Here is a 10,976-nt window from a genome sequence, read left to right as displayed (position 1 = left end):
AATATTTTGCTTTGAACATTCTGCTTACTATAGTATTTGAGTATTTAACTAATTTCCACCCCTACTTTCCTAACATTGCCAAATTAAACATGTGCAGATCTTTGAACCCCATCCCACCTAGGTCCATTGACATGCATAATCTTCCCCAATCAAACCAATGGATATTTCTTTTCCCCTCAGGTTTCATACCCCACCAAAAGGAATTCATTAGCTTTTGCAGCTCATCACAAATAGATAAGGGTAGAAGGAACATACTCATACAAAAAGTAGGCAAAGCCTGAGCAACTAACTTGAGCAGAACCTCCTTTCCTGCCTGAGATAAGAATCTGAAACCCCAAGTACCAAACTTTTTCCGCAGCCTATCAGCCAGGAATGTGAAAATCCGTCGTTTAGATCGACCAATTAGTGAAGGCAGTCCCAAATAGCGACCTGTGTTTAAAGGTGTGCTAACCCCTAGTAATCCTTGGATCTTAGTTTTCAGTTTAACTTTCACATTTGCACTGAAAAATATGCCAGATTTGTTCAAATTCACAGCATGTCCAGAAGCTACCTCATACTCGGACAGAATACTCATCACCTTCCTAGCTTTATTTGTCGTTGCTCCGAAGAACAAGAAATTGTCATCAGTAAAGAAAAGGTGTGTAATAGATGGGGCCATAAGGCGAATTCGGCATCCTGATATTAACCCCTCACCTTTTGCCTTTCTTATCAACTTGGATAGGACCTCTGCACACAGAATAAATAGTTATGGGGATAACGGGTCCCCTTGTCTGAGCCCCCTATCTGGGACAATTTGCTCGGTGCATTCTCCATTCACTACCACCCTATATTTCACTGTTGTTATGCATAGCATCATCCAACTGATCCAGGTCTCATGAAATCCCATGCGGATCATTACTAGTTTCAAGAAATCCCAATCCACCCTGTCATAGGCCTTGCTAATGTCAATTTTGAGAGCAACCTGTCCGTCCTTTCCTCTATTCTACCTTTTCATGAAATGTATACTCTCAAATGCCACCTGCACATTATCAGTTATAGATCTTCTAGGGACAAAAGCAAATTGTGTTTCTCCAATAATTTGTGGGAGGACCCCCTTTAGCCGATTAGCTAGAGCCTTTGTAATTACCTTGTAAATCACATTGCACAAGGATATTGGGCAAAAATCCTTCAACACTCTAGGGTTGTCAATTTTAGGAATAAGAACAATTGTAGTGTCATTGACCCCCATTGGGAACTCCCCATCCTTTAGCCATTTTGCACAGGCCAATCCCAATTCCACACCCATTGTGTCCCAAAAGGCTTGAAAAAATCCTGGATTCAGCCCATCAGGGCCAGGAGATTTTTTCGGGCTCATAAAGAACAGGGCTTGCCTAAATTCCTCCATCTCAAAAGGTGCCGTGAGGAGTTTATTTGTCGCTGGATCGATCACTGGATCAATAACATTAACCGTTTCAGTCCCATCCGTGTCCGATGCAGAGAATACAAACCAGAAATATTGTTGCGCTAGGCCTAACATCTCACACTGATTATCAAATTCTCCCCCCAACTTATCGCTAAGAGAGGCAATCGAGTTCTGTTGTCTCCTTGCTTTAACACTAGCATGGAAAAACTAAGTATTTCTATCTCCCTCTATCAACCAGAAAACCTTAGCCCTCTGTCTCTAGTATCTCTCTTCTGCTTCCAGGGTGTCATTAAGTTTTCTTTTGGCTAAAAAGTATTGAGCTATTGAGTCCCTATCACCTTTACCATGCAGTTTCTCTATTTGATTTCTCCATCTCTTAATCCGGCTCTTGAAACGCACATTGAAGCCCTTCCCCCACTCAGCCATCTTCTCCACACAATCCTTCAACTTTTCAGGAACAGGCCTGCGCCCCTGCCCCACCCAGTTTCTGACTACTAGATCCTTGAACTCCTGCTCCTTTAACCAACTATCCTCAAAATAGAATCTTTTGGCTTTGCTGCTTTCTTTTTCCTTCTCCAATCTAAGTGAGACTGGTAGATGGTCAAAATACCCAGACATGCAGGATTGGAAATGGTAATTAGAAAACCGGTTCAGCCACTCTACCGATACAAAACCCCTGTCAAGCTTTTCTCTCACCCACATCTTAGATCCCCTACCTCTTTCCCATGTAAATGGGTTGCCTTTCAGCTCCAGTTCATACAAACCACACTCCTCAATTGCTCTAGAGAACTCCTGGATTAAATAGGTAGGGAAAACAACACCCCCAACCTTTTCATCCACATTCAGAATGCAATTAAAGACCCCCAACACCACCCATGGAAGTTGGGAATCTCTAGCAAGTCTCCTCAACAACTCCCACGATTCACCATGTCTACTGCGCTCTGCGAAACTATAAAAACCTACCAATCTCCAGTCCCCACGAACATTGTCAGATATTATCACATCAATATGGTGTTCGAAAAAACTTTTAACTGCCACCTGAATTTCTGCTCTCCATAACATTGCTAGTCCACCACTATGCCCTCTTCTGTTTACAGAAAAAGCCCCTTCAAACTTCAACAGCTGTTTTATACTACACACACGCTGATCATCTACTAGTGTTTCCATTAAAAATAAAATTACTGGTTTTTGGGACGAAACTAACTCCTTTAGTGAACGAACTGCCCGATGGTTTTCCAAGCCACGACAGTTCCAAATTAAGTAACTCATTCTGCCTGGCGGCCCTGTGCACTAGGGCTCGCCGAATCGTTTTCTGTAGAGATCTCCTTATCCTTTCCAAGAATATAGACTCCTTCCCCTTGCACATTAACCCCACCATTCTCCCTCCCCTGACCCTCCCTTCTCCTCTTTCTTGCTTCAGTTAATTCCATTTCAATGTCCTCTGGGACCCCTTCATTTGCACCTTCCCCTCCCCCTTTCTCTAGTCCATCGGTTTCTACACATGCCCTGAAAAAAGGTCCTGAATAGGGACATATCATCACCTCCCTCTCCCCCTTGATTGCTTTGATACCCCTCTCTCTCCCCTGCCTCTCCCCATATTGGAAATATCCCTCAGAGCTCCCAATCGACCATCCCTACTCCCACGCCCTCTCTGACCCCTCCTGACATATCATTCCCATTACTCTCCCTCAACCACTTCGCCCCACTTTGATCACCTCCCCTTCTAATTGGGGCCTTAAGCCACTCCCCCCACTCTCTCTGAACTTCCGCTCCCTGTAATTCAAACAAATTTTCACAAAAACATCCTGTGTGGCCCATCACGCCACAGATATAGCAAAAAATTCCCAGACGTTCATATTTAAATGTAGCCAACGACCAAACATTTCCTGCGCTCTTGAGTTTCTTAAACCTCTATCTCTCTGCTTCCGACCTTTTAAGAAATAAATAAATATATTTTTCTTATTTAGAATTCATTTTATTATTGTGTTAAATATTTTTTATTTATTTAAGAATATATTAATTGAGTTTTATTAAAACACTTAATTAAATTTTAGTTTATTGTATTTTTATTATTTATAATTATATTAAATTAATTTTCTTTAATATAAATATATCGAGCTAGGTTAAAAATTAGTTTGGTTTCTAACCGTAATTACAAGCTAATCCATATGATTAAAAGGAGCTTTTTCAATTAGCGTTTTGGAATATTAAAATTAATGGACTTCTTTAACCCTAATAGATAGACTCCCTCTTCTCCTGCGCCAAAATTAATGCCTTTATTCGTCTTTTTTGCACAAACCGCTATTATCAATCAGCTAATTTTTATCAAACAGGTCTACACAAACAGCTAGTCAAATCAGCTAATGTAATCAGCTAACAGCTAACAGTCAACAGCTAATTCCCAAACAGGGCCAATATATCAAAGGTTGATTTTATCTTAGTCATACATAAAACGACGCCGTTTCCGTTTAGCAGTGAAACAATGTCGTTTTATTTAATTAAAAAAAGGAAAAGAATAAAATTAAAGGGCTTAATACATCATTTGCTCCCTGAACTTGTCTAAAAAACTTGATTGGCCCTCTGAACTTTTAAAGTGGCCCGATAGCTCTCTAAACTTGCATAAAATATTCAGTTAGCCCCTGAACTTGCAAAAAATGTAATCAATTGATCACTTGGTTGCAAAAAAGTAAGTTAAATATGGAAGATGTATTGCACGATTCTTAAAAAAAAATGATCAAAATCGGAATATACGGTTCTAATATTAGAGAAGACAAGTTTTGTAGTTGAATAAGTAATAACTTTATTTTTAATTCATTTTTGAATTATGTAATAACATTTTAAGATGCGTGGAATACATCTTCCACATTTAACTTACTTTTTTGGGATCGAGTGATCAATTGATTACATTTTTTGCAAGTTCAGGGAGCTAACTGAATATTTTATATAAGTTCAGGAGACTATCGGAACACTTCAAAAGTTTGAAGGACCAATCAAACTTTTCGGACAAGTTCAGGGAGCAAAATGACGTATTAAGCCAAATTAAAATGTTAATGCTTTTGTTCCCAATCCCCTCTCCCTCTCGATTTCACTTATTCAGAAATCCCAAATCGGAGACCGTCGTTCCTCGTTGCGCCCTGGACTCAGCCCCCACCGGTCGGTTGGTCACCGCTTCCGTCGCTCCTCACCGTCGAAAGAGGCAAGGCGTCGGTTCTAAATTCTGCAGGTGATGGGAACATCATTTCTATTATTTGATTGACTGATTTGATTCTGAAGATTACATTATATATATCCTCTATTTGTCCGATAGTTTTTTTGATAGAAGTTAGAGGGAGATGGATTGAATACCTTCCTTAAAATTTCATGAAGTAATTTAATGTATTTGTTAACTGTTCGTTGTTCAATGTTAGAAAACCCTAAACCAAACTCAACTTAGTCTATAATGCAATACAGAACACAAAAAAGAAACGGAGAAGTAACGATTAGAAAACAGTAGCATATACATTGCTTTGAATTTGTGAGAACAGTAGCCATCTTGACTCTCTTAACAATTTCTTAACCATTTGCTTACAACTCATTTGATTAATGAATTTATCAATTAAGAATCAGCTCATATGCTCCAATAACAACTCTAATCTAAAAGCATTAGAAAGATACAATCAATTAAAGTAGTTTAGGATCATAATAACAGCTAGAGCCTAGAAGGGACGAATTAGATGTGCCTTTCCACGTCTCACTACTTTTATGTTAATGCTAATTGCTAAATGTAGTTAAGTCAAGAAAGTACTATGGATATTAGTTATTCAAGCAAGGCTAGTATAAGTGTCGGCAATGCGTAATTCTTTTGGATATAATTATTTTTCTTATTGATGTTATGAAGTTTTTTAATAAATATTTGAGCCCTGGTTCCGCCACTGAATATACTTCATTATTCTTTATGAACTTCTGCTCCAGCTGATCAGTTCTCCCGGAGTTCTGTTCTTTTGTATCTGCCTTGTAATAACTTGCAGATTCATTTAACAATTCCTTGGGGTTCTCTAAGTACATAGAATAGCCTGTTTTAAGTTAAACACTAATCTGGAATTTCGAATTACTGGATTTGGGTTGTCTAAAGTCATCAAATAGTTTTTCAAGTTCAATGGTTTATAATAATAGTAAAAAAAAGGGCGGCCCGGTCGCACTACGCGTCCCCGCTGAGCGAGGGTCCGGGGAGGGGTCCCACCACAAGGGTGTACTGGGGGCAAGCCTTCCCCTGCCAATTTATTTGGCAAGAGGCCGCTCCTAAGACTCGAACCCGTGACCTCTTGGTCACACGACAACAACGTTTACCGTTGCGCCAAGGCTCGCTAAAAAAATGAAAACCTAATATTTTCCAATTTGTATTTTTCTATTTGGTCTTTTGGGTGTTCACTAGTAATATTCTCTATTATGTTTTTGGTTGTATTTTTACAGTGAGTATACAGAAGAATCCTCGAGACACTGCATCATCTTTTGACCTACTGGGTAGTAATGTAGCACTAGCACAGACTTCTGTCTTTTTTTAAATTTTTAAATCCTTGTCTCCCTAGATGCCAGAATCATAATTGGTCTCTTTAACATCTATATTGGGCCAAGTCAGAAATTAATGGACGCGCTTTTGCCTATAAATACCAGTTGTAGCCCTTAGAGAATGTCAAGAAGGACTTCCAAATTATATGTGCATTTGATATTTGTTGAATTTAATATGTCAGTTGGAGACAACGATTTTGAATGCTTGGTATTTGCGTGATTATACAATTCTGCAAGCTTCAATTTATTAAAAGGCTTAGTTATGTGCATTTAAAATGAAATTAATGGGGAAAAATCGGGGAACGGGTATCCCTGCGGGCATGGGGATTCCCTGCGGGGTGGGGACGGGGAACATTCTCCGACTTTGCCCCGCCCCGTTTACATCCCTAATGTGTATTGATATATATTCTATGCAATTATTTATGATATAAAAGCACTAAAAATAATAATTGTATCAAACAGGTCGTGTCAGTCAGGTTATCTCTGTAACTCGTATAATTGTGTAAGAAATTGCCATCTTGAGAAATTGGATCAGCAGCCCGGCCCAGTTCATCAGATTTGTTGTTGAACAAGAGGGAGGAGAAGCAGACAGCAAGAAGAGGTGACAGAGAATGAATCAGTTTTTCAAAAAAAGCTTAGCAGTCGAAGCAGCCCATGTAGTCAATTTATTCTGCTCTCTTCACATCACCAGCACATACCTCTACTCTTTAGCATATGTAAGTATTCCTCCTTCTCTTTGCTATTTAGTGTTGATATTAATGGCTGCAATTTGGGGGAATTAGGATTTGATTCTCTGCTATCTACATACATAGTGTTACGGCCCCAGCATGCTCCCCACAATCAACCTCTATGGTGACCTATTCCTTGCCGAAAAAATCTCTTCCCGGACCGGCAAGGTTGGAACTGGTGATATTGTTCTTATTCGCTCTCCATTGAATCCTAGAGCAGTAGTCACAAAGCGTGTAAAAGGCGTGGAGGGTGATTCTGTAACCTATGTTATTGATCCCAAAAACAGCGATGAAACAAATACAGTTGTGGTAAAATTTCTTCTTCCACTATTAATTAAGAAATTTGTGCTTCTTTCTTGTTTCTTAAAAATTGTTGATTGTTCTTCTCTTTTGTATGCTTAGATACCTAAGGGGCACATTTGGATAGAAGGAGATAACATATACAATTCCAGAGACTCTAGAGATTTTGGGGCGGTGCCTTATGGCCTTCTTTGTGGAAGAATATTTTGGAGGGTGAGTGAGCCTTGTTTCTTCTTCCACTTTAATTACATTGTTTGTTGTTCTAGTTAGTCAAATGGAATTATATTTAGGGCTCAATACATCAAGGGCCCCGTAATTTGCCAAATATTCCGATTGGCCTTTGGAGATGTCTCATTAGCCTCATGAACCAACTTAAAGTGACCCTTTGGTCTCCTAAACTTGTATAAACTATAAAATGATACTCGCTTCAATTTGTCCATATCACTACTTTGCTCCCTTACAAGGATTTAGAGGGTTAATCACATCACTTTAAGCAAGTTCAGACAAGTTCATGTGACAATTCCAAAGGTTAGGAAGCTAATGAGATAGTTCCGAAGTTTAGAGGTTCAATCGGATTTATTTGGTCAAGTTTTGGGCCCTTAATGTACCATACTACTGGTCATTGGGCGACATTCGGAGCTTAAGCCAACACTAAATTAGGAAATCTACAACATAATTAAGGCTATCAAAACGGGTTGTCATGTCATAATTATATATGATTCAAATACTGTAAAAATGATAATCACTGGGAGCTGGCAACGGAGAATTTTTTTCAACTTATAATCTTATCTTTGTTTTGAGAAGTTTTTACTGTTTTTCAGATTCACAAATCTGCAACTTTGCTGCTACTTTTTCTAGGTATGGCCACCAAAACGTTTCGGACCATTGGAATGAAAAGAGAAGTAAATAAATCTTCAGGTAAACTTAATTTTAATCTAATAAGCTGATTATCACTAATAATTCTATAATCTCTGCCTTTAGTGCTTTAATTATCACTTTTCTGTAAAAAAAAAGGGCTTAATACACTTTTAGCCCCTGTAATTGTCAAAAAAAAGTTAACTGCCTTCTTGTTCTTTGAAAAAGTTCTATTTACCTTCCGAACTTGTTTAAAATTCCCAATTGACTCTCTAAAAGTTACCTACTAGCCCCCTTAATTTTGTTAAAGTGATCTATTAGCCCCCAAATTTGCTGAAATTGTACACATTTCAACTTTTTCAAAATCTCTTCTTACTCTGCTACATGTAGGCCAATTTAAACAAGTTCAGAGGGTAAATTGAATATTTCAAAAGTATAGGGCAACAATTAACATTTTTTGGACAAACATAGGGCTTGCGATTTATTAAGCCCAAAAAAAAGTATGCCTTTTAGTTTTTGCTTCTTTATCTTGTCTTATGCTATGTGCATTTCATGATTGAAGAAGAAGAAATTCTAAATTGAAAGAAAGATTTAAGCTGAAGAGATAATTTGAAGAATGATTTGAAGAGGAAGCTCTGATACCATAACATAAATCTTGAGAGAGAATAGTTATACCGTGATTTCCTAATTAACCGTTGCATTACAGAGAAAGGCTACTAAAAAAGAGTGTCTGTGCAACATACTAACAATGATTTATCCAGGCTTGGTACTCGTAAATTGTCTTTTGACTTCAAATAATTATGTATCATGGAGTGGATAGGGCTGTAAACTGGGACAGGGCAGGGACAGAGAATGGTTCCTCCATTCCGGTCCCCATATATGAATCGTAGAAAAACCTTTCCCTATTCGGATTTTATTTTGCAATTATTGTGGCAGGAAACAGTGCTTTTCCTTCTTAATATGTTCTTACAGTGCTTATAGTTATGATAGAGCTGATTGTGGATATTATGAGCAATTAGAGGGTATATTAAGTTAGTTGTAATACATATTTATAATTAATGTTATCTTACTCTCGTTGTGTAATTATGCTCGATTTCTTCTATTAATAAATTCATATCTGATTCTTATTCCGGGGATAAAAAAGTTCCCCATCCATGTCTTGCTGCCTGGAATTTTTGGGGATTCCCCATCCCCAAAAATTACTACCCATTGACAATACTAATTATGATCTTTATGGGAAAACTTCCTTATGTTAAGAAGTGAGCTTGGTGGGGGCTGGGATATGAATTACCGAGTACTCCACGTATTGGTAGGACTAGAAACCTCTCTTAGAACCGGAAAAGATTACTAGAAAAGAAGTATACTTTATCACCCTCCTCTTCTTATGTAATAAATTGGGGCAAAGGATCGAATCACCCCAGTTAGAAGAAGGCCAAGCCTTTCGAAAACCTCTCTGAGAAAGGCATATCTTAGAAAGGCATAGAAATACCATCTTCATCGGCCGAAAATGCCTCGTTCTTCCTTCCTTACATGACCCGTTCAAAGTTAGATCTTGGAAAAAAGAGTTTAGTGTTTTCGTACCAAACTGAATACGGGATGCATCACAGTTGACCACCTGAAGTCAACAATATTGGGAATCGAAGCTTGCCATAATTGCTTTCTTCATAGTTGCGAAAGGCGAAAGGCGAGCCGAGGCGGTAGGGGCAAAATACCGCCTTGAGACGAGGCGACAAAAAAATTAGAAACACCAAAAATAAAATCATTAATATTAATAACTCAAATCTACTAATTTAAGTCTAAAGTTGTAAAACACACACACAAAAAAAAAACCCCTAATCCTAATAACATTTAATTCCAAAATAAAACCTAATTCCTAATAACATATCAAATGAACACCATCATCAATCCAAATCCTCATCATCAAACTCCATCTCATCATTGATGTTTTCCTCTTCTTCATCCTTGTATTCTTCATCTTCATCTTTATATTCTTCCCCATCTTCCTCATCATCATTTTCTTCCTTATCATCTCTACTAATTAGAGGAGGATTGACTTTTCTTGTCTGAGATGTGGTTCCTCTCACATATGTCTTTGTAGGTCTAGTAGTAGACACAACACTTTTACCTTTTGCCCTAGTTCTATAGGCAGCTTCTTCCACTCCAGTAGCATCAGTAACCAAATCCCATCTCAACTCATCATTGTCAAATACTAAACCATCATCATCATCATCATTACTACCATCTCCTTCCATTGTACCTGTCAACCACTCATTACTATCATCGATATCTTTCAAAGAAATAGGATCAATGCGATCTCGTTCATTAAATCGACGTTTCAACGCTCGATTATACTTGATATAAACCAAGTCATTCATGCGTGTTTGAGCTAGTCGATTTCTTTTCCTTTTTTTGCTATGAACCTACAATACAATAATTAAAAAAAACAACACTTTTATGATCCTTTGAACTATGTCAAAACCTAAAGTGATCAAATAAGTGAAAAAGTTATATTTATAAAACTTACATGCTCAAAAATACTCCAATTCTGCTCACAACCGGATGCACTACAAGTGAGACTCAGCACTTTCACTGCAAATTTTTGTAATTGTGGAGTACATGATCCATATGTCTCCCACCATGCAAATAAAGAAAGAAAATTACAAACAAGTATTAAAATGCAATCAAGTTGTTAAATAATAAATATGAAGGTGTAAATGTTTAGAAACTTATATACCTGGGCTCATTGTCTCTCTATGCCTAATTGCCATCTTCGTTTTGAATAGATCATTACTAGAATTTTGCTACAAAATCAGTTGCTCACCGATCTTGTCTTGTTCATCTTCACTTTCTACCAATCTTTCCAACACTTTCAAATAGCCTTTTTAATCTCACCATTTTTATCAGGTGCACCAAAGAATTCTGGATTTAAAAGGAATCCAGCTGTATGTAGTGGTTGGTGGAGTTGCCTATCCCATCTATCATCAATGATATCATAGATATTTTGATAACAATCTAGCTTATTGTCGAAGGCTTTTGCTATTGCCTCTTTAGCCCTATCCATAGTCTCATAGATATATCCAATGGGTGGCTTTTTCTCACCATCAACCAATCGGAGTACACAGACTAAAGGGCCAAATATCTTTAAG

General features: G+C 37.9%; 1 protein-coding gene across 3 annotated transcripts; it reads left to right on the top strand.

The window, feature by feature from the left end:
* Positions 1 to 4,473: 4,473 nt before the first annotated feature.
* Positions 4,474 to 8,833, top strand: LOC136231203 (mitochondrial ATP-independent inner membrane protease subunit 1b-like). Of its 3 annotated transcripts, XM_066020517.1 has the most exons (7): positions 4,474 to 4,625; positions 5,852 to 5,902; positions 6,410 to 6,663; positions 6,760 to 6,984; positions 7,078 to 7,188; positions 7,797 to 7,893; positions 8,393 to 8,833. In XM_066020517.1, exons 3-7 carry the CDS (start codon positions 6,559 to 6,561, stop codon positions 8,410 to 8,412), a joined length of 558 nt encoding a protein of 185 aa, XP_065876589.1. In that variant the 5' UTR covers positions 4,474 to 4,625; positions 5,852 to 5,902; positions 6,410 to 6,558; the 3' UTR covers positions 8,413 to 8,833. The 3 variants fall into 3 exon arrangements, with proteins under 3 accessions (XP_065876589.1, XP_065876591.1, XP_065876588.1); XM_066020519.1 differs by lacking the exon at positions 5,852 to 5,902 and having other exon boundaries at positions 7,834 to 7,893; XM_066020516.1 differs by lacking the exon at positions 5,852 to 5,902.
* The last annotated feature ends 2,143 nt before the right edge of the window (positions 8,834 to 10,976 follow it).

The sequence above is a fragment of the Euphorbia lathyris genome, chromosome 5, assembly GCF_963576675.1.
Source record: "Euphorbia lathyris chromosome 5, ddEupLath1.1, whole genome shotgun sequence".
Classification (NCBI taxonomy): Eukaryota; Viridiplantae; Streptophyta; class Magnoliopsida; order Malpighiales; family Euphorbiaceae; genus Euphorbia; species Euphorbia lathyris.
This window is presented reverse-complemented; position numbering and strand designations above follow the sequence as displayed.

What these genes read in the sequence shown, in the direction of transcription:
- LOC136231203 (XM_066020516.1), top strand. Translation starts at nt 6,559, where the DNA reads ATGAATCAGTTTTTCAAAAAAAGCTTAGCAGTCGAAGCAGCCCATGTA. An exon ending in ACCTCTACTCTTTAGCATAT is followed by an intron (nt 6,664 to 6,759) that starts GTAAGTATTCCT and finishes CTACATACATAG; the next exon opens with TGTTACGGCCCCAGCATGCT. An exon ending in AGAAGTAAATAAATCTTCAG is followed by an intron (nt 7,894 to 8,392) that starts GTAAACTTAATT and finishes TCATGATTGAAG; the next exon opens with AAGAAGAAATTCTAAATTGA.